Source organism: Neofelis nebulosa, chromosome X (genome assembly GCF_028018385.1).
Source record: "Neofelis nebulosa isolate mNeoNeb1 chromosome X, mNeoNeb1.pri, whole genome shotgun sequence".
Lineage (NCBI taxonomy): Eukaryota > Metazoa > Chordata > Mammalia > Carnivora > Felidae > Neofelis > Neofelis nebulosa.
The window spans coordinates 5,956,350-5,979,569 of NC_080800.1; the positions used below are offsets into that span (position 1 = coordinate 5,956,350).

Consider the following 23,220-nt stretch of genomic DNA (forward strand, 5'->3'; position numbering starts at 1 on the left):
TGTTTCTTTTATTTTTTTTTTTTAAACAAAAATGGCCAACCTGCCTTCCAAAATGGCTGTGCCATTTTCCATTCTCTCCAGCAGTGAACACGAGTTCCTGAGGCTCCACATCACCACCAGCATTTGGATCTCCAAATTCCAGATCTGGGCCTTTCGGACAGGCATATAGCAGTATCTTGTTTTTGAATGTGACTTTTCCCAATGACATGTGACATAGAGCCTCTTTTCACAAGCTTGTTTGCCACCTGCATATTTTGTCTGGTGAAGTCTTTGGCCCATCTATAAATCGGGTGTTTAAATTACTTTTTTCTGGCTCTCAGACCACACAGTGAAGTGCCCAGGATCAAGGGGGTACGTGTTCTTTATTTCTGAGTCCCAAGATATTCAGCACAAGACACTTATTTGGTGCCTAACACATCTTAACAACAGCCACCATTTCTGGAGAGCTAACTATATGAGAGGTTCCGCTCTAACTAAACTCCATCAGAGCAGAACCCAGTGAAATAGTACTCACCACCAACCTCGTCATGGGTGAGGAGACTGAGCAAATGGAGGTTAAAGGGTCTCAAAGAAGGTTCGGAGACAACAGTTCTTGAAAAGGAGAAGTGGTTTACTTGCAGAGAAGTTCCCAGGGAATCAGACTTTAGGACCAGCTGGCAAAATTAAAACTTTTTAATTTTTTTTTTATTTTTTTGAGAGAGACAGAGACAGAGCACAAGCAGGGGAAGGGCAGAGAGAGAGGAAAACACAGAATCTGAAGCAGGCTCCAGGGTCTGAGCCTTCAGCACAGAGCCCAACACTGGGCTCAAACCCACAAATCATGAGATCATGCCCTGAGCCAAAGTCGGATGCTTAATCGACTGAGCCACCCAGGCTCCCCAAGATCTCATTCTTTTAAGTAATCTCTACACCCAACATGGGGCTCAAACTTACAACCCCCAAATCAAGAGTCACACGCTGTACCAACTGAGCTACCCAGGCACCCCAAGATCGCATTCTTTTAAGTAATCTCTACACCCAACATGGGGCTCAAACTCACAACCCCAAAATCAAGAGTCACATGCTCTACCAACTGAGCCAGCCAGGCATCCTGTATGCAAACAAAACTTTAGCCCTAATTTCATGTGATTATTCAAAAAAGGAGTTTCCTGGGTTTTTTTCTTCTGAAATTGTGCAGTAAATAATGGAACTAGACTGTACAAATCTTGCCGTATTAAAAATAGGTTAAAAATATGATACAAGTCCATGGCTCCTGAATAACACAAAGATCAAAATACAAATGTTATAATGTGTTAATGTGTTATAATGTTATAATCTGTTATAATGTGGTCTCACCCCCAAATACGTTTTCCAACAGTCAGTGTAACACTTCACAAGTGAATACATTCTGTCCAAAATTGTTTTAATTTCTCTGCAGCTGTGAGGACATTATCTCATAATTCCGGATACAAAAATGTGGACACAACAACAGAGGAAAGATGTTCCTACTTTTTTTTTTAGATCCCGGCCCAATGGGAATATAACTTCCCAGATGCAGGCCATTTCTGGAACGATCAGCAGATGAGTTTGGCTGTGCTGCTTTCAAAATGGTACAGCCAAGTGTCAACATAAAAAGAGAGAAGAAAGTGGGACGGACTGAAAGGGAGAATTCATCTCTATTCAGAGATGTCCTGGACAGTTCCACCAAACCTCTGCTGAGGGCTTACTATGTCCAAGGAAATAAGAAAGGAAGTGCCACATAGATGAGATTGTTTTGAGGGGCTACGAATACCTCGAAACATGGAAGAGACCATGGAAAACAAAATGTGTTTACCTTCAAACCACGAGTGCTTTGCACGGCAACTTTTTTCTCCAACTCTTTTCTCCTTCTTTCAGGAACTAATCAGTGGCAATCTTATAATTAACTTAGCATTCTTATAATGAACAGACTTCAACTCTGGAAAGCAAGCCCCGACTTTACGTGGTGATGCAATCTGTAACTTTGCCTTTTCTTGAATCATCCGTATAGCAGGGCTGTTGGGCAAGACTGGTTTTCAACCCAGGGGCCTGGATGCCACTGGATCTCCATACGGCTGGGGTGGTGTTCTGCTCACTTCACCGCACACCTCTATGATGTGCCGATCACTGTTCACTGGTGGAAATAGCCATCAAGCGAGAGATGAAACATCAGGAAGCAGGTCAAAAATGAGCAGCTTGCCGTGAAGAACACACAATGGAAATGTGAGTTATCTCACAAGAAACTGTTTGCATGGAGGTTTGTCAGGAAATATTTCCACATTTCCAAATGCAGGGGATATTATTATTATTATCATCTCCCATGACTGTAAAGGGTCTTGGTATTTGCATCCTACAGGGTCCACTCATCAGCTGGAAAGCAAGCGAAAGGCCCTGAAACGCCAGGCCCCCTGGCATATTTCGTTTCTCAGAACAGGACATGGAAACTCGTCCCGGACCCAGGACGACACATTAATATGAGGTGTGTAACCTCATTTGAACCTGTCCTGGCATCTTACGTTTCCATGACTCTTCGTCAATTTTCTTTCCAGCCCACAAACTCTAACAGGATACATCTCACAAGAGTGCCATTATTCCCAGTTGTATAGGCGTTTAAAGACAGGAGCGGAGACATTATTTCAGTCTAAAAAGGGCTGTCTCTCTCAATCATGTGTTACTAGAAAATTAAACAAGAGTCGATTCACTTACGTTGCATGAACCACTTTATACTAAAACCCAAACAGGAACACAGTGAATAGGTAAAAATTGCCTTTAACCCGAAAGCTTTATTTGTGTTTGCATTTAGACCTTCTCAACTGTTTCAGCCTTTCTTTTAGAGGAACTTGCCAGTAAGCAACCTCCCAACCAAGAATGGAACCTATCTGGTTTGTCTTTAGATAATAAGCACGTCACTTATATTAGAGGGAGTGAGGAACGCCAAAAATAATTTCATGTGTTGCAAACTACGACTTACTGATGCATTGTAATATAGTGGGTTAAAGAAGGGTATAAACTGGAAATAAAATAAGGAGAAAACATCTCTGAAGTTCAAAAGGAAATGAATTCCCAATTTTCCTCTGGTCCCAAGCACTGGTACGATTAATGACATTTTTGGAAGGTGATGAATTACTTTGCAAAATTAATGTTTCTTATTTCATTAGAGGGAGTCCTATTTTCATTTCTGGACTCATAAAATTGTCACTTCTTTGGACATAATCAGACATTAGCAGTGAAATGATTAGATAGTAAATTAAGGGACATATGCATATGTGTTGGCTGAAAGTAACTTGAGATCCTGTGCAAACCAATGAGGAAAACACACTTCCTCAAGACAGAGATACTCATCACCATACATTATATAATTTAAGCAGTGACCACTTAACCACCTTACCTTTCAAACTAGGAAGGCAATAGATATGCAAAACAAAATTATAGATCTTTGAGGTCACTGTAACAGAATATTTTCTCACCTGGGCAGGATATTAACAACCAGGAGAGTAAATAGCTTATGAAGTGACAAATGTTACTACAATTTAAAACAAAAAGGTAAACACAGTGTGAATTAAAAGTTTTTTTAGCTTTCTTCCCCCCTCTTAATAGGCTATTTTTTCTCAGATTCCCCTCAGGATAGAGTTGAGCACTTTGGGTATAAAAGAACCCCAATTTGTCACCATTTTCAAGTGCAGCCCTCCTCATTGTCCAATATTTATATCTTACAGAGATGCTGGAAAGAATCATAAAGAATAGGGGTGCCTTGGTGGCTCAGCCGAAGTGTCCGACTTTGGCTCAGGTCATGATCTCATGGTTCGTGGGTTTGAGCCCCACGTCAGGCTCTGTGCTGACAGCTCAGAGCCTGGAGCCTGCTTTGGATTCTGTGTCTCCCTCTCTCTCTGCTCCTCTCCCCTCACATGCTGTCTCTCAAAAAAATGAATAAACGTTAAAATTTTTTTTTAGAATCATAAAAAACAAACACACACACACACACACACACACGCATAGAGTCTCCCAAAACAAAAACAAAAAGAAAGACAGCAAACACAGAAGGGACACTTAGTTCTTGGAAGGAGCTGTCACATACGTGCACAATTACCACTTGCAAACAGTGTGAACATGTCCCCGCATCACAAAGAAGTACAATGGCAGCTGGGAACCAAGAGCAAGGTCATGTCCTGAGACCTCTGTTATTCCCAGACAGCAAACTCTAGGGCATCCAGGAGCCCAGCTGTGGTCAAGATGTTTCTGCAAGGATCACAATTCTACTTTGTTGGACAAGTGTTAGTGGTGGTGGACAGAAACAAAATCCATTTATAGGAAAGAAAAAAAAAAACCTCTTCATCTAATAAGTTATGATTATGCATTAAACCAACATGTATGAAGATTTTAAATGATGCATGATTATAATAGTTTCTTCACTTCATAACTCTTTGCAACTACTTGCTTCAGTGTTTCTCTCCCCCCTCCCCCCTCCCCCCCCCCCCCCCCCGCGTTTCTCTAGCAGAAAATAATGCTTGTGAGAGCAGGAAGTATGTCTCACTTATGCTGGGTCCCGCAAAACCCAAGATACTTGAAAGATGATGGTGTTTGACAGATTCTCACTGGCTGGAAGAAGGATCTGGATGGTTAAATGCACAGGGGATGGGTGTTGATGGACTGGTATTTTTTTCAGGCTTTTCCTGTCATACCATTCATCTTTCAACTATCCACAACTGCACCCTTCTGTGATGCACTGGTGTCTCCAGGAGCCAATGAGAGAACAAGAAGTGTAGGAATATTTTCCCCCAAAACTCAGGTTCTCACTTATGTTATAGTTGATATTTCCACTCTGTCTTCTCTCCCTGTTAACATCCCGAGAAGCGGGGTCATTCAGTATAAATATTTGGGAATATGACAATTAGTGCTTGAGTTTCTGCTATGAAGCCTCGGTTCCCTCTCTTCCAGACCTTCAACTTTCTTATCTGTAAAAGAAAAATAACACTCCTGACCTCACAGAGTTGCTGTGGAGGTCAAACAGATATTTTATGTGAAACTACTTCGTCACCACCAAGACATTGTCAAATGCAATGCTAACTCTCTTCTAACCCGTGGCTCAGTAATTCAGAAGCATTTCTTACTAGGGGTCCGCCCCCATGAATTGAGACTGGGGTCCTATCTCAAGCTGCAGCATTATGGCGAGGAGACGGAATGGACAGCCTCCTTCTCTCGCCTTCTCATGCTTCTCCGGGGCTCTCTCTGAATGCTGCTGGCAAGATCTCACAAAGATCAAGTAAAGAAAAATCATTGTGTTTAGCGGTGTGGCCCATGGTTCAACCACAGCAACAAGAACCACGAAGAGTTGTACATACACGTGTGATGGCCTGGCCATGCTTTTAGCCTGTTCTGTAGAGCAAAGGACCTGAGCTTCAGTACAGCAACTAAGGACCAGTTCCCAAAGCCTGGCTGCTAGCTGAGAGCCTGATACTGTATCACGTCCATCAGGAGCACTGGGCGTCCGCAACAGACAGAGAAAATTGTCGGAAGACTCTGCCTTTCCTCATGTTGACTGCTCTGGGCCAGAAGAACACAGCGTTTGAGGTTTTGCCCAAGGGTCCTCTCCCCTAGGACACTTTCTCTAAAGGGAGACGCTCCTTCCTCAGAGATCTCATACAAATAACTATCTTCGCAGGCACTTGTGGACCAAAGTCTTAGCCACCACTAGACTAGAAGTTCCTCATAAGCAGGGATCTTACAGTCTCATCTAGCCGAAATAAACCCAACTGATGAAAGCAGTGCTGTTTGTTTTTTAAAGGGAGAGACAGAATGAGCATCTACAGTCTGTGATTTACATTAAAATGAGCCATAACCTGGGTGGCTCAGTCGGTTAAGCATCCAACTTCAGCTCAGGTCGTGATCTCATGGTTTGTGAGTTCTAGCCCCACATCAGGCTCTGTGCTGACAGCTCGGAGCCTGGAGCCTGCTTCCAATTCTGTGTGTGTGTCTCTCTCCTGGCCCCTCCTCTGCTCACATTCTGCCCCCCCCCCCAAAAAATAAACATAAAAATTTTAAAATAAACATATTTGAGGGGCGCCTGGGTGGCTCGGTCGGTTGGGCGTCCGACTTCGGCTCAGGTCATGATCTCACGGTCTGTGAGTTCGAGCCCCGCGTCGGGCTCTGTGCTGACAGCTCAGAGCCTGGAGCCTGTTTCAGATCCTGTGTCTCCCTCTCTCTCTGCCCCTCCCCTGTTCACGCGCTGTCTCTCTCTGTCTCAAAAATAAATAAACGTTAAAAAAATTTTAAATAAAATAAAATAAAATAAACATATTTGAACCATAAACACTGCTCCCATATTCCTTTCTTTACTTATTGGCTATCAATGATAACTACTTTTCTCCAAGCTTCTCCACCATCATCAGGAGACATAAGCTAAATCCAAATAACAGAAAATGTTCTAAGTGCTTCTTCATTTATTTTTTATAATTTTTTTATTTTTTATTTTGAGAAAGAGAGAGAAACAGAGGCATGCAATCTGAAGCAGGCTCCAGGCTCTGTCCAATCTGAAAAACCGTGTTGAATGAGATCAGGTATCTCCGAAGGTAGGTGTCTGAGATTGGGTTTCCTACAAGCAGTGGCTGGAAGGGGGCTTCCTGAATATATGATATATTGGGGGAAGCCCTCAGTGGAAAGGGAGGGAAGAGATCTCAGCTGGAGACCTGCAGAAGCCTGGTCCCATGCAATGCTTTGGAGCATAAACTGTACCGAAAAGAGTTATTCCAGTGGGCGGGGGCTGGGCTCCTATGGCCTCCAGCAGTGAGCCAATGGCAAGATTCGCCCTCATTGAGGGAAGAGGATACATTGCCTTGCTGGCAATATGGTGTCCATGGGCAGAAAGTTAGTCTCTAAGGGGAGCAGCTGTAAGCCATTAGCAGCTAGCTGATACAGGAGCTGGGGGTTAGGGAGGTGAGGGACAGAAGGTCACCAACAGCATCTACCGAGAAGGAATAGGTGTCTATGACCTATTTTCAATATTTCAGAGAATCCAAAAGAAATTACACATTTTCCTAAGATGATGGTACGCAGATTAGTAAAAGGTCAGGAAGACGGCTTCATCAGCCAACTCTGTAGTGTGGGCGACTTCCTGCTGATCTGAAGCTTGAAAGAGTTAGGGGTATCTTTGATTAATGTAAAGAGGAAAAACTAGGTCATACCTAATAAATGCCATATGTACATAGACTGCACACTTTCACAACGTGGAGCCCAAATACGTGAAGTAGAAATGTGCAAGACAGCGCTGGTACTCTGAAGGTCTGTGCGCTCAGGCAAGTCTTTCCAAAGATAAGTTCTGCAGTAATTCGCACAAGGGCATTGCAGTGGGGCATCTGCAGTGTTCCTTGTCCTGTTTTTCATAGATAAGATGTATTCTGATGATATCACATGCATCCCCAGCCCCCACCCTCAAAATTGTGTGAGAGGAGAATTCTCCAGAGCATTGCCAAGTTATGCAAAGAAACCTGTCCGTTTCTGAATTAATATAAGCAGAGCCTGCTGACTTTCATAAGTTTCTCTCCCTAACCGGAAAGTTTTGCTTTGTTTTTTAAAATATTTTTTTAAGTAATCTCTACACCCAGTGTGGGGCTTGAACTCACAACCCCAGGATCAAGAGTCCCACACTCCATGTACTGAGTCAGCCGGGCACCCCAACTACCTAACCCTATGGGGTGTTTTGGGGTTTTTTTAATGTTTATTTTACTTTTGAGAGCAAGACAGAGACAGAACACGAGCAGGGGAGGGGCAGAGAGAGAGGAAGACACAGAATCTGAAACAGGTTCCAGGCTCTGAGCTGTCACCACAGAGCCTGACGTGGGGCTTGAACCCACAAACTGTGAGATCATGACCTCAGCCAAAGATGGACACTTAACCAACTGACCCACCCAGGTGCTCCTAACCATGGGTATATGGTTTTATACCCATTCACCGAAACGCACTAGAACAGGTTACACAATGGAATCTGGTGAATCCATTTCAAAGAAATCATAACCTCCTAACTTATGATTAAGTTTTTTACGTGGAAACACAGCGACAACATTAACTTTTAACTCTTTAAGTTAGGCCTTCAAACACACATACATGCATACAGTATATCATCTGTTTATACGCACAAATATATATGAATATATACAATATAAACATATGAAAGTATGTATTTCTTCTTTAATGATACAGCGAACAAAGAAATGAGCAAGTCAATAAGTGTTCTTTAATATGTGTTTAAAATGCTCTATAACAGTCACAAGAAGAGAGACTTTTAAATCACATTCAAGGAGAAACACCAAATTAAAAACACAAACGTCCGCCATGATTAGCCCAATGTTTAGTTTGGTTAAATTCAGAAATTCTTAGAAACACAGCCAGAGATCCAAGGGACCCAGACCAGGAAATACAAAGGCCAAAGCTGAGGATGCCCTTTCTTCCCGGGGCCTCTCCAAATGCCTGGCCATTCTGCCTTAGAACTTAAAAATCACCTCAGGGCCAAGTAACACGCCAGGGCTGGGTATATTCACCACAGAAATAGTGCTGCAAAGTCTGTGAGCCTCAGGCTGATTTGTGGCTCCTAAGGGTTTTTGATGTGATAATTGTTTGTTTACTTTTTCTTGGAGGAGAGGCTGGTCCTCTAAGTAGAATGAGCTAATCACTAGCTTAGTTCTTTCTTTTGCCAAAACAAACAGCTTCCAATTACTGCTAAGAGAAGCCTCTGATCTCTCTAATCAGCTACCTAAGCAAGCCTATCTGTGGTACTTTATAGGGTGAATAATGTCCCATTAAACAAGAATCTCTTACCACTAATAAAACTCTAGACCCATTGGGCCATGCCTGCCAGCAACCTGCTACTTATCTTCCAACAAGATGTGCTCCTTCCCTGAGCAGTGGCGAATTCTGGCAAAGGAAATAAATAAACACATTTTTCCTTCCTCCGTTGCACATGGCCTACTATTTGTCCTCAAGTCCTGTTCTCTTGAGCCTCCTCAGAGAAAATACAGGCACAGAAAAGAGCAGATTCCGGGTCTCCTCGTACTTAGTGAAATGACTGCTTTTTTTTTTTTTAATATGAAATTTATTGTCAAATTGGTTTCCATACAACACCCAGTGTTCATCCCAACAGGTGACCACCTCAATGCCCATCACCCACCCTCCCCTCCCTCCCACTCCCCATCAACCCCCAGTTTATTCTCAGTTTTTTTAAGTCTCTTATGGTTTGGCTGTCTCCTGCTCTTTTTTTTTTTCCTTCCCCTCCCCCATGGTCTTCTGTTAAGTTTCTCAGGATCCACATAAGAGTGGCAACGTGGATGGAACTGGAGAGTGTTATGCTAAGTGAAATAAGTCATACAGAGAAAGAAATGACTCTATCTTTAAGGCCCTGAGGCTGAGTTGCATGGTTGCCACAACGAAGCAAAATCAGGGGAGGCAGGAGCGGTGTCTGCTCGGAATGTCCCAACTGCATAAGGGAGGGAGTCACTCTTAAGTTAAAGGAGACTCACAAGAAAGCTTATTTCAGACACAATCTTCCCTCCTTTCTTCTTTAATATTTTAGTGAAGTTGAGGAAACAAGGGTAGAGGTTATTCCCAAGTGAATACGGATCAGCATCATACGCTGGAACGTTATGGAAAACCCTGTGAAGAATCCTCATGGCAAGTGGGCTTAAGCCCCGCCAAGGGTTCTGCACCCTTGAAATACAAAAGCCCAAACCAGGGCCGGCTTCACGGATCTATGAACAATGCACGTGCCTCATGCTCAGGGGACCAGTGTCTGGGGTTTGATGCTCTGTGCTCACCATATTGAAAATTTCAATGATTTTATCCTTGAGTTTGTGTTTCATATGGGCTGGCACAACAGTGAAGCTCATCCTGGAGGCGTGGAGCCTCAAATCACGCAGGATCCTGCCTCCTAGTGCTCCTTCACCTTGTCAGAAAAGGTTCTTGGCTACCCACTCCCGTGTCCCCTGCACCCAGTCTTCTGCCCCCACCAACTCCTTGCCCCCAAATGACTGTCACACTCTGTCCCCTGCCGTGACCCGGACAAGGGTCAAGGAGGGTCGATGTTGGGCATGCGTGCACTGAAGTGTCCCAGAATCCAGTGTGGCTGCCCTCATGTCACGCGGGAAGTACCACACTGGTGGGTGGGGTGGCCAGCCAGAGTCTAAGACACCCAAGGGGCAAGCCCATCCCAGGTGCAGGTATCTATTGCATCCAGCAAGGGGGTTGCAGTATACTTGGGGGTTGCCCATTTGCCGTGGTTGGAGCACTAGGAGAAGGAGACCCTTGGCCCAACTCCCAGAGGACAGCATCTAGAACAAAGTGCAATGCATTGGTCTAGAAGCTTGCAGAACAGGGTACCAAGAGTACCTGAGTAAGCATGTCCGCATCTGGCAGACCCCAGGTACCTGGGAAGGTCTACACACATCCTGCAGATCCTCCTGTGAAATGCCCACTGGGCACACCCCATGTTGCACACTTGGCGGGGGAGGGGTTCTCTCTTCTCCTTTCCCTCCTTCCTGAGTCTGGCTTCTCCTTGTCCCTCTAGCCCATCTCAAGGCACCCTCCAGGCATGAGTCAGGAACAACAAATTGTGAAATGCTGCTGATTTGGCAGACAAGTGACATGCTCCGATATTTGCACGTAACACTGGCACTGAATATAAAGATGAAGATTAAAATCCAAAGGACTAACTTAACTTTTCAATTTTTCTTTACTGCAAATGACATTGAATAGCCAGTTTGAAACGCCATGACAAACTGAAAGAGCCACGGAAGGAAAAGTGTTTTATATTTTAGTTCCTTGAACAACACTCTTTTTTCTTGATATTTGAAATAATGGCCCATACGTTTTCATTTTGCACCGGGTCCCAAAAATTTGGTAGTCAGTCTTGAAGTAAATTAACCAACTAATCAAGGTGCCTGGTGGCTCAGTCGGTTAAGTGTCCAACTCTTGGTTTCAGCTCAGGTCACGATCTCAGTTTCATGAGTTTGAGCTCCACATGCACGGAGAGTGTGGAGCCTGCTTGGGATTCTCTCTCTCTCTCTCTCTCTCTCTCTCGCTCTCTCTGCCTCCCTGCCCCACTCACTCTGCCTCTCTCAAATAAATAAATTTTAAAAATCTAAAAACCTTTAACCAACTATCCAATAAAATCCTAAAAATAAGAATAAAACTGGGGTGCCTGGGTGGCTCATTCAGTTGAGCATCCAACTTCAGCTCAGGTCACGGTCTCGTAGTTGTGGGTTGGAACCCTGCATCAGGTTCTGTGTGCTGACAGCCCGGAACCTGGAGCCTGCTTCGGATTCTCTCTCTCTCTCTCTCTCGCTCTCTCTGCCTCCCTGCCCCACTCACTCTGCCTCTCTCAAATAAATAAATTTTAAAAATCTAAAAACCTTTAACCAACTATCCAATAAAATCCTAAAAATAAGAATAAAACTGGGGTGCCTGGGTGGCTCATTCAGTTGAGCATCCAACTTCAGCTCAGGTCACGGTCTCGTAGTTGTGGGTTGGAGCCGTGCATCAGGTTCTGTGTGCTGACAGCCCGGAACCTGGAGCCTGCTTCGGATTCTCTCTCTCTCTCTCTCTCTCGCTCTCTCTGCCTCCCTGCCCCACTCACTCTGCCTCTCTCAAATAAATAAATTTTAAAAATCTAAAAACCTTTAACCAACTATCCAATAAAATCCTAAAAATAAGAATAAAACTGGGGTGCCTGGGTGGCTCATTCAGTTGAGCATCCAACTTCAGCTCAGGTCACGGTCTCGTAGTTGTGGGTTGGAACCCTGCATCAGGTTCTGTGTGCTGACAGCCCGGAACCTGGAGCCTGCTTCGGATTCTCTCTCTCTCTCTCTCTCGCTCTCTCTGCCTCCCTGCCCCACTCACTCTGCCTCTCTCAAATAAATAAATTTTAAAAATCTAAAAACCTTTAACCAACTATCCAATAAAATCCTAAAAATAAGAATAAAACTGGGGTGCCTGGGTGGCTCATTCAGTTGAGCATCCAACTTCAGCTCAGGTCACGGTCTCGTAGTTGTGGGTTGGAGCCGTGCATCAGGTTCTGTGTGCTGACAGCCCGGAACCTGGAGCCTGCTTCGGATTCTCTCTCTCTCTCTCTCTCGCTCTCTCTGCCTCCCTGCCCCACTCACTCTGCCTCTCTCAAATAAATAAATTTTAAAAATCTAAAAACCTTTAACCAACTATCCAATAAAATCCTAAAAATAAGAATAAAACTGGGGTGCCTGGGTGGCTCATTCAGTTGAGCATCCAACTTCAGCTCAGGTCACGGTCTCGTAGTTGTGGGTTGGAGCCGTGCATCAGGTTCTGTGTGCTGACAGCCCGGAACCTGGAGCCTGCTTCGGATTCTCTCTCTCTCTCTCTCTCTCGCTCTCTCTGCCTCCCTGCCCCACTCACTCTGCCTCTCTCAAATAAATAAATTTTAAAAATCTAAAAACCTTTAACCAGCTATCCAATAAAATCCTAAAAATAAGAATAAAACTGGGGTGCCTGGGTGGCTCATTCAGTTGAGCATCCAACTTCAGCTCAGGTCACGGTCTCGTAGTTGTGGGTTGGAGCCCTGCATCAGGTTCTGTGTGCTGACAGCCCGGAACCTGGAGCCTGCTTCGGATTCTCTCTCTCTCGCTCTCTCTCAAACGTAAACATTAAAGAAAATTAAAAACAAAAAAGAATAAAACCAAGGAGCTACCTTCTTCGGATGGTTCTGGCACTTACTCATCCTCCCGTTGGTGTCAGCTCCGTTGCTGCCATCACTTTCATTATCCCCACCATGTTCCATGCTCTCCGCCTTGCCAGCAGCTACTTGTCCCCCATGGGACCCACGTGAGGCTGGAAGTTCAAGGAGGTGGTCTGCCCACACCACCCACGTGCCCAGTGGCCAAGCCTATGGGACAGCAGGTCTGCCTGGCTCCAGAGCCCACATGTCTGCTCCACACCCCACAGCCCAGATCTCACGTTTACAGACAAGGAGGCCCTTCCCAACCACCCCTGTTGGGGGCATTGTAACGCCATCGTGTACGTGATATGTGCAAACCTGCAGTGTGCCCAGTGCCCCGCACAGGGAGCCAAGGGCTGTGCCAGATAATTCCAGAAGTCCCCAGTCACCATTCCCGCCTGCATGGATCAGCACCGAGTCCCGCGGGCTTCCGGGCCTGGGTGATAGCTACGTGGCCGGCAGGTGATGCCCACCAGCACCGCAGAAGCGAAGGGACCAGGTGCACCCCATCTACCCATGACCCTACAGCCTCGTCACTTTCACAGGAGGCTGGAAAGTGTGTGGAATTGGGGGCAGAGACCACTCAATTGCAGCCTCCTGTGCGGGCCTGCTGCTCCAGGGCAGTGCCCCCAGACGCTCCAAGTCTTTGTCTACACCATGAGTGCAGAGGCCGGGTCCTTCCTAGCCCAGCCCTGGCAGCTCATGTCGTGGTTTCACGGTTCGTGACTTTGAGCCCCTCGTCGGGCTCCATGCTGACAGTGCAGAGCCTGCTTGGGGTTCTCTCTCCCTCTCTCTCTGCCCCTCTCCAGCTTGTGTGAACTTTCTCTCTCTCAAAAATAAATAAACTTGAAAATATATAAATAAATAAGAGAAATGGATATTTGTGACTATGTTCTGTAGACCAGTCCTCTGCAGGCTCCTTCGCCTACTGCCTGTGGATCTCAGTAGCCTCACCTTTCCTTCCCTTGAATGGACTGTGCCCCTTCTCACTGTGTTGTTCCCCTTGAGGGGGTCTTCAACTCTGTAGGGCTCTTGAGACCAGCCAGGGGGAAGCATTCACGGACTGCCTGCCCGCCCGTTTGCCATCAGAACGCATCTGTCTTACCTCTTCCTGGTGCTGACCAGGGAAAGGAAACTTGAGGGGTAGAAAGTCAGCCTGTGCATTCTGTTGTGATGCAGTTTGATTGTCAGGAAGATTTGCGAGTCTTCAACTTAGAAACTTGGGCTTTGAGCCCCGACTCTGCCCACTGTCCAGCATCCTTGTAAGAACTGAATAGTGCTTTAAAAGGCACTGAACATGTTTACTGCAGCTGGCCCTGCAGAGTTGCTTCTCTGAACCTTTTTCTGGTTTCTCAAATTGAAAAATTAAAAAGCAATTGATAGGACTGCATTCAAAACATGCAGACACATTTATGCCACAGTCAGATCTCCTCCATCTCTAAAATCAGCAGTGCAGGGGCACCTGGAAGGAGCTGTTCCACAAGCCTCCTCTCGCCCTGGCCTTTCCTGTTAACAAACAACACGTGCCCTGGAAGGAGCTGGAAGCAGCCTGACCTGCATCGTCGCCCAATTATTTAACAAGGGGGCAGGGACAGGGAGGCTCCAGGGCTTATAAGGAGAGTGAGGTGCTGCCTTTTCAAATCTGAAGGAAGCTTAATCCGGGCAATTTAGGTAAATCAGATAGGCATTACCAGGTTAGGGTTAAACCTCCAAGAATGGCTTGGCAATTGATTGCAGAAACAGCAGCTATTAAGTCCTGAGTAATTTGCAGCTTACCCCACCCCAGCTAATTAAAATGTAATCAGGATTGTCTGGCAATGTGTGTTCCGTCAGCAGTTTTTCTTGTGAAGAGAAATCATGCCAGGAGACCACAAGAAAAGCCTTTCACGGGAATTGGCTTGATCTAAACTGCTTCTTTAGCCGCTTAAACTGTAAAACAAATAAATTATAGCAACTGACAATTCAATTAGAAAGAAAGAAGGAAGGAACGAAAAGATACTCTTTCTCTCCAAGAATGGGTTGCTCTGTTTTGTTTTCTGGGGCGGATTAAACCGTAGTGTACATCGCATCTTGTCAGGAGAGGGGCTCTGGCAGGGCAGGGCGGTTTGGAAACCAGGTGGCCGGGGAGGAGCCCTCTCCAGGATGTCCGCGTCGTGTCAGCGCGGAACAGGAGAACGCGGCTTTCCCTTTCTCCACAGAGACGGGAGGACCGCAGCGGCGGCCAGTTCCTCGGAAACCCACTACGTGTTGCACGAATGCGCACTCACGCACATGCACGCTTCGCGAGCGGGTGCGATCTCTGAGGATCCCAACTTAGTTCTGTGCGACCCGGCGCTAGGTTCCATTAGCTCTCGGGCCACGAGGGACATCCCCAAGGCTATGGAGATTTGTCCCAAACTCTACCGTCATTACAATCGCCTCCTCTCGCAGCTTAGTAGCCGGGGCCCCTTGGAAAGCCCCCTGTGGGAGGTGGGAGGGGCGGCCAGTTTATTTCCCAAGATCAGAGGGCTGATCTTGCAAAGATCCCGGGTCTCCTTCTGGCCTCCACAGCTTTCCTGAGGCAAGAAGGAAGGTAAAGCTTGGAACAGGTGAGCCGCTAAGGAGAGAGGCGGGAAGGCCGTGGAGAGAACGGCACACGAGAGAAATAAGGCGTCTGCGAGAATGATTTCACACCGTGCGCACTCGTGTGTGTGCTGGGAACAGGAACAGGACGCGCCTCCGCAAAGTCGGCCGGCCGCGCAGATGCGTCCCCCGCACCCCGGGTTCCCACGCCGAGACCTGCGGGGACCCTTGCTACGGTGGCTCCCCGCAAGGGTCCCCGCAATCCACAGGCGCCAAAGGCACGCTTCTCTGAACCTCCGACGTTCACGCTCATCCAAACGCACGCTCTCCCATCCTCAAGCAGAAGGTCGTACGGGGCCCGGGGGAGTCACCGACCCCGGGGCTCTGCTCGGAGCACCCAAACCCGGCCCTCCAAGTCCCGTGTCCCGTGCATCGCTTCCCTTACTCTGCACACTATCCGCTGGCAAGACTGAGAAGCTCCGGAGCTCCAAACTGGGGCGCGCACGGCGACCACCCCCACCCCACCCCCCCGCCCCAACCCACACATTCTGGAGCAGACGACTCGGCCCCAGCGCCCTGACTGCGGCTCCAAGGCGGAGGGGGGGGGGGGGGGCGCGAGCTCCCGGCCCGCGGATGATGAAAGCGGCGCTCAGATGAGACAAAAGTGTCGGCCCGCGGGCACCTGCGGGGCTGGGCTGCCCGCGCGGGTCCCCAGGCGCGGCTGGGCGCGCCTCCCGGCCTCCCTCCCAGCGCCGGCGGCACCGAGGGCCCCGCCGCGCCCGGGACTTTGCGGGACTGGCCCGGAGCCCCGCGCGCGGAGTCGGGGGAAACTCACAAGCGCGCACACGCAGCCTCGGAATCTGCACGGCGGCTCGCCCCCTCCCCAGACAGCGCCGCTCGTTTTCCGCCGGGAAACGAGAGCTGGCAAGGATGCTGCAGTCTCGGGTTCCTTCGGAGGAGGCGGCTGGGGACGGGGGCTCGGCAGCCCCGCTTGGAAAGCCACACCGAATCGGGACGGCGGGATCCGCGCGCCGAGCCCGGCCACAAGTTGGGGCGCCCAGGCCGGGAGGCAGGCGGCGCGCGCGCCCCCCGCCACGGCCCGCGGCGCCAGCGCGGCGGTTCCCGTACCTGGAAGTGCTGGAAGAAGGCGGACATGCGCGTGATCTGCAAGCTGAGGCACCTGGACGAGCAGCGCGCGCGCTGGACGCTCACGGCCGACAGGGACTCGTCCAGCCGCCGAGCGGCCGCGGCGCCGGGGCCGCCCGCCAGGCAGCCCCCGCAGGCCGCCAGCCAGAGGCAGAGGGTCAGGGCCGCGCCGGGCGCCCCGGGCACCATGGCTGCAGGTCGGGGGCGCGGGCGCCGGGCGCTGGCCGAGGCTCCCAGCTCCGCGCCGGGGCCGCACTGCCGGGGACACCTCGCGGCCGCCGCAACTCCGCTGGAAAGTTCAATCATTCAACTCCAGCCCCGCGCCTTCCCCGCCAACCTCCTCCCAGCTCGGCCTCGGGGGGCGGGGTGAGGGTGACAGGCGGCCGCGCCATTGGCTGCGAGGAAAGTGAGTGACAGGGGGGCCGGGCCGAGGGCCGTGGGCTGGTCTAAGGGGCAGCGAGCCCCCGAGCTCAGAGGCTGGGCGGCGCGGACCCGGTCTCCCCCGTGCGCCCCGCTCTGGGTGGTCGGGCTCCCACGCAGGCTCTCCGGCAGTCCGCACTCCCCCCGCCCCCCACCGTCCAGGTGATAAACCGCAGGTGTGAGCAAGCCCGGGCCTGCGATGTAGCTGCCTTCTTGGAAAGGAGGGCCCGGGGACCCCCAAGGGCGTCCAACCCGCCCAAGGAAGGACGCAGCGCCTGGAACTTGGAGGCTTCCTCTCCAGTTTGTACCCCGGGTCCAGACTCCGCTCATACTTTCGCATATTCGAATTTCCTTTTTTTTTTTTTTTTTTTTTTGGTCCCAAATAGTGGAAAAGAACTAAGTAACAGAACTGAAACGGGCATTTCAGTGACATTTTCCTTCCTCTCCCTCCCTCCCCCATTCCTTCTTTCTTCCTCCCTTCTTCCTTCCCTAGCAAGTGACATTTGTTAAACAACAGCCCCACACTCGCTGTTTCCTTGGGTGTCTGTTTTCCTGGTAAGCGCTACTCTCCCAGTGTGGTGATTCCAAACAGAAATCTTTCCCAAACCCTTCCCCGTGTATCTGTCCCAAGCCTCTTGGTTCAGCCTTTGTAGCAGGAAACTGCAGCCCCACTATTTCTTGCCATCTTTTCCCGTGCTCTCTCAGCACACATGTTCTCTGACCCCAGAGAGGGCCGTGCCACAGAAAGAGCTGGGGGCGCAACCCTAAGACAGTACCTGGAACAGAGTTTATGCTTCCCTGAGCTCCATGGGGAAGGGACAGCGCTCAGTCTCCTGGCTTGTAGAAGCCCCGAGAGAGGGCCGAGATGGGATCCTGCAGGCTGTGCTTGAGGCATGGGGATATTTATTTAACAGGACTGAGTCAAAAAGAGCCATGCACACCCCTTTTCAGGTGCAGACCACCTGACTGACGTTCCTGTGCCCCGACGGCTCCACATGCTGTACAGAATGGCACTCACACGTTCTAAACCCCAGGACCTCCATCGGCTCCCAACTAAGCACAGAGAGGGTCTATCTAGAGGCACTCCGCCTGCCCAAAGATACACCACAAAGTCTGATTACTCTTCACCTAAAGCTTAGACTCTTTCCAGTATCCAACCTTCCCTCCCCACCCCTACCCCATTCTTCTGCACATTCTCCACTCTGTGATTCTGAGCTCTTCCTGTTAAATTATAATGACAACCATCTACAGTTATCCTATTATACCTATGGTTCTTTTTCAAGTACATCACTTTTTTTTTATTTTTTATTTAAAAAAATTTTTTTTAACGTTTATTTATTTTTGAGATAGAGAGAGACAAAGCATAAACGGGGGAGGGTCAGAGAGAGGGAGACACAGAATCTGAAACAGGCTCCAGGCTCTGAGCTGTCAGCACAGAGCCTGACGCGGGGCTCGAACTCACGGACCGCGAGATCATGACCTGAGCCGAAGTCGGCTGCTTAACCGACTGAGCCACCCAGGCACCCCCACTTTTTTTTTTAATGTTTTTTTCACTTTTGAGAGAGAAAGAGCAGGGGAGGAGAGGAGAGGGAGGGACAGAAGATCCAAAGTGGGCTGTGCGCTGACAGCAGTGAGCCCAATGCAGGGCTCCAACTCAGAACCATGAGATCATGACCTGAGCCAAAATCAAAAGTCAGATGCCTAATGGACTGAGCCACCCAGGCACCCCTCAAGTACAGCATCTTCTGTGTATATTTCTTCACATAGTTAAGTCAGCAAGACCAATACAATTCATTGCTTAGTGTGTTTCTCAATGATTTTTTTAAATGTTGTTTGTTTATTTATTTATTTGACAGAGCAGGGGAGGGGACAGAAACAGAAAGAGACAGAGAATCCCAAGCAGGCTCCATGCTGTCAAGCCCGATGCAGGGCTTGAACTCATGAACCACGAGATCATAACCTGAGCCTAAATCAAGAGCCAGACACTTAGTCGACTGAGCCACCCCGGTGCCCCTCTCAATGCATGTTTAAAAATCAGGGAATTCAAAAGTTTCTGTAGGAAGAAGTGACTTCGTGGGTGTGCACCCTGCACAACCGTACAGAGCCCCACTGTAGAAGGAGCCACACTTGGTTTAATGTTGTCACCATCTTGGTTTTAATTTCAAACAAGGTTTGAGTTGTGCAGCCAGCCCTATGTGTACGTTTCAGCATGACAATACTACCCTTGAGCAGGAAACATTAAAAAATGTAGGCATGAGCTCAATGGTTTGTTTAAAAGATGCTCAGAAATGTGAATGGAAATCTTTCTCGAGTATGTTAAACACGTACGATTGACCAAGAGTGAAGAAGCTAACCTTGGCGACCCCAAACTGGAAGGTGTATACAGCCTCACAGCAGTGAATGGAGGTGTGACGTGTGAATACAGGATTGTCCTCAAAATCGCTTTCTCTGGGAATTGCTAAAAAAATGTCCAAAAGCTGTGGCAGCGCATTTAACTTTTAAAGTTCAACAAATACCTGGTCTCCGTGGAGGCAAGAATATTATGCATGCCTACATTTTCTTATTTCTTTGATTTATAACTTTGCACGTCATATCATGAAATTTATATTCTAGAAAGTGAAATACGGACAAGCATGCTGAGCTTTTAAAAACAGCATTTAAATGTTCAAAGGGATCACTGTTTTTTTTAAAGTGTGCTACTTATATGGTTTCCATAGCATATACATGTCCATGAATAAATGCATTTTATAATAAACCACAACAGAGAACATCTAGTTGGTTGAACAGAAAGCTTAGGATTAAACATATAAGGCCACCTTATGCATATGTTAAAATTATACTTGTGGTTATATTGCTTTCTTGTTTTAGACTTATCACAGACATCTTCTGTGGCTATGCTCTGGCCTTTTTTAATGTTATTTATTTTAATTTTAGTTTAAAGTAACTTTTAAAAGGAAAACATTTTGGTGAAGGCAGAATAACAGTTGTAATCTAACGTTTTTTATTCTGCATACATGTGCTCAATTTACTATGCATTTCACCCTGCAACTGGCTGGTAGGAGCTCTCTAACGTTTTTTTGGAAGTTTATTTATTTTGAGAGAGAGAGAGAGAGAGAGAGAGAGAGAGAGAGAGAGAGAGACGGCTCGCAAACAAGGGAGGTGCAGAGAGAAAGGGAAAGAGAGAATCCCAACCAGCCTCTGTGCTATCAGAGCCCAATGTGAGGTTTGAACTTGTGAACTGGGAGATCATGGCTTGAGCCAAGCTCAAAAGTTGCATGCTTAACCGAGTGAAGCCACCCAGATGCCCCAGCAAGCTGTCTAACTTTTGATAGGACTGGTTAAGCTCTGTACGTTCATGAAGATCCACTACATGAGAGGAGAGCCATTACTGTATAGAAGGAATGACCGACAAATGGATGGGTCAAAATCGTCCAGCTACATTGGTAAGAAAGAACTTAGCATGTCTTTCCTCAAATTCAACTTGAGCCCTCCAGTCTGAATTTGGAGAATAAATGAAACTTATATTGACTTCGGTTTGACTTTATATTCACAAAATATCCATCCAGCAAGGACAGTGGAAAAGGGTCTTAACTAACTCTTTATTTCTATCTATGTGAACAGCAACCAACTGTGTGACCCGTCTTGGTCAGGTTCTAGAAGAAACACACAAACAAGCCCCTCATTCACAGTTTCCAAAAAGTTAGCTATGCTCTTCCTTGCAATTTATTTAGGTTATTAGTTTCTTCTTCTTTACCCCTTCCTTCCTTCCTTTCTTCTTCTTCTTCTTCTCCTTCTCCTTCTTTTTTTTTTCCTTTTTTTTTTTTTAACAGAGAATCAGAACCCCCTGGGAAGCTTGCTAACCGTATACTCCAACACTAGGGTAGGGCACTGGAATCTCAACTGTTTTTTTTTTTTTTTTTCTTAATGTCTATTCATTTTTGAGAGAGAGAGAGAGACAAAGAGTATGAGTCAGGGAGGGGCAGAGAAAGAGGGGGACACAGAATCCAAAGCAGGTTCCAGGCTCCAAGCTGTCAGCACAGAGCCTGATGTGGGGCTCAAACACACGAATCATGAGATTATAACCTGAGCTGAAGTTGTATGCTTAACCGACTGAGCCACCCACGTGCCCATGAAGCTTTGATTTCAATAACATCTATGGCTTTGTTTTTTTTTTTTTTTAATTTTTTTTCAACGTTTTTTATTTATTTTTGGGACAGAGAGAGACAGAGCATGAACAGGGGAGGGTCAGAGAGAGAGGGAGACACAGAATCGGAAACAGGCTCCAAGCTCCGAGCCATCAGCCCAGAGCCCGACGCGGGGCTCGAACTCACGGACCGTGAGATCGTGACCTGGCTGAAGTCGGACGCTTAACCGACTGCGCCACCCAGACGCCCCGGCTTTGTTATTTTTTAAGGTAACTTTTTTAGGTATACATGTTGATATGGATTGGACATATAAATCTCTTTCTTAATAATCACATGGCTCTACTTTTTCCAGTACATTCCAGAGGAACAACATACTGTTAAACTCATTTTTTTCAGACTAGCAGCTTGTCTTTTCAAAAGCTTTCCAGCTGCACTTGATAGGTGTAAGCTATAAAGGAAACAAGCATAATCTTTCTCTGATATGCCCCTCCTGGAAAAGCAAATAGATAACTCACTCTAAAATTGGGGAAGACCAATACTTCAATTTGATGCCATTTATGAGGCCCCCCATCATTGGTTATAAGTTCTAAGGGACAATGAAGTGAGGGAAGGGAACTCACATATGAGTTTAATTGCCTTCATTGATGATGTAATAACATGCACCTTGTCTCAGAAACTGCAATTGACTTCTGGAAAGGAAAATGTGAGAAAACCGAGAAATAGGCCTTGTTAGACTCATTCTCACATCTACATTTGCAGGCTAAGTCCTCACAATTTTGGTAACAGGACTCTTCTAGATTCTTCCTTAACTGTGTTTTCCTTCTTCTCCAGACTTTACCCCTTCTGCTTAGCTCGGAACTGCATGATCCAGGGGATACCCAGAGCTCTGAAGAGGAAAAGATAGCAACATGGGCAGCGTGGGATGCCGTTAACAACTGAATGGATAAATATCAGATTTCCATCTTTTGTAATACGATTTCAGGCAAGAATGGGTTGAACCTCTGTGGTACTGTTTGCTGCCCTGGTCCCTGATGGCCAATTCCATCCTTTTGCAAATGAAAATAACTTTTTGCGTAGGGCCATTGTATATACTATGCTTTGCAGAAAAAGACACATTCAGTTGCAATCATCTGTGGGTGATGTTGTTTTTGGTTTTTTTTTTTTAATTATCGTGCAATGTAGATATCCCACTGGGGATAAATTATTAGCATATGACACATTTCTTCTTGGGCAAGATTATGAAAATTCAGTTACTGCATATACAGGTTTCAAGGTACCAATTCTATTCATTACCTAAACTGCTTTTGGTTTTGTGCAGTTGAAGAATAGTTTAATGAGACTTCTAAAATTTGGGGACAAAATATACAAAAGGATTATCACATAACATGATTTCAAGCTACTATGTCTTTACCAGAGTTTGTCTGCCTTCCCTCAGCCCTCCTTTCCCCCAAAGTCACCATCAATCTATCAAGTAATATTAGGTTTGGTACCCGTTATGTAAGCATGTGAAGAGCCTATTCAGTCATTACTAAAATTAAAACAACCACTAAAAAATAAAATGTGTGCATTTTCATGCGTCAAGGATCAATTGTATGGTGACTGTGATATTCAACTGTGAATGCTTTTTCCCTCCCAGCACCTACCACCAGAAGTTTTTAGCTTTAGCACATTTAATGGCCTCTGCTGGTTTTATTGTCTTACTGAGCATAGTGCCTGCTGAACCATGTGGTTTGGAAACCATGGGGTTTGGAAAAGAGTGTTTTCAAAGGATGTTCAAAGCCAGTAAAGCTGAAATCTTGTCCCAGTGACCAGGCAATGGACTGATTTTAGCCTAATTCTAACATCATCTCATATATAAGCAGTGGATATTGAAAAACATACAGATAGCCATGAAGTTTGTGCTACTTAACAGTCAAATGCAGGAGACCATTGAAAATATAAAGAGTAACTTGTGTATCTCTGGCTCTAGACATGAACAAAACATGACTGGTTTGCCACCAAACTCCTATTTTCAGAAGCATAAGCCATTACAAGAAATTAAATGTATATCATTTTTACTAAATCTTTAATGATATAACTTTAAAAACCTCATTTTTCCTCTTCCGACTGGCCTAGTTATCATGTGAAATAATGAATTTTCCAGTAAAATTCATACTTAAAATTGTGTAAAATCCCACTTTTTTAAGCTTTCATAAAAGGAAGTTCAAATAAACAATCATACTT

General features: G+C 46.7%; 1 protein-coding gene and 1 long non-coding RNA gene across 3 annotated transcripts in view; one reads left to right on the forward strand and one right to left on the reverse strand.

Moving 5' to 3' along the window:
• ANOS1 (anosmin 1) overlaps nt 1-16,738 on the reverse strand; it is a 186,871-nt gene extending 170,133 nt beyond the window's left edge. The window contains exon 1 of one of the 2 annotated variants that reach the window (XM_058714525.1): nt 16,415-16,738. In XM_058714525.1, the coding sequence (XP_058570508.1) occupies nt 16,415-16,738 (324 nt within the window). The remainder of the gene's footprint in view (nt 1-16,414) is intronic. The other variant, XM_058714524.1, reaches the window with a different exon arrangement.
• A 3,373-nt stretch (nt 16,739-20,111) lies between these two features.
• On the forward strand, nt 20,112-22,556 carry LOC131503114 (uncharacterized). Its single transcript, XR_009257332.1, has 2 exons — nt 20,112-20,295; nt 21,829-22,556. It is a non-coding gene; the product is annotated as an uncharacterized LOC131503114 (long non-coding RNA).
• The last annotated feature ends 664 nt before the right edge of the window (nt 22,557-23,220 follow it).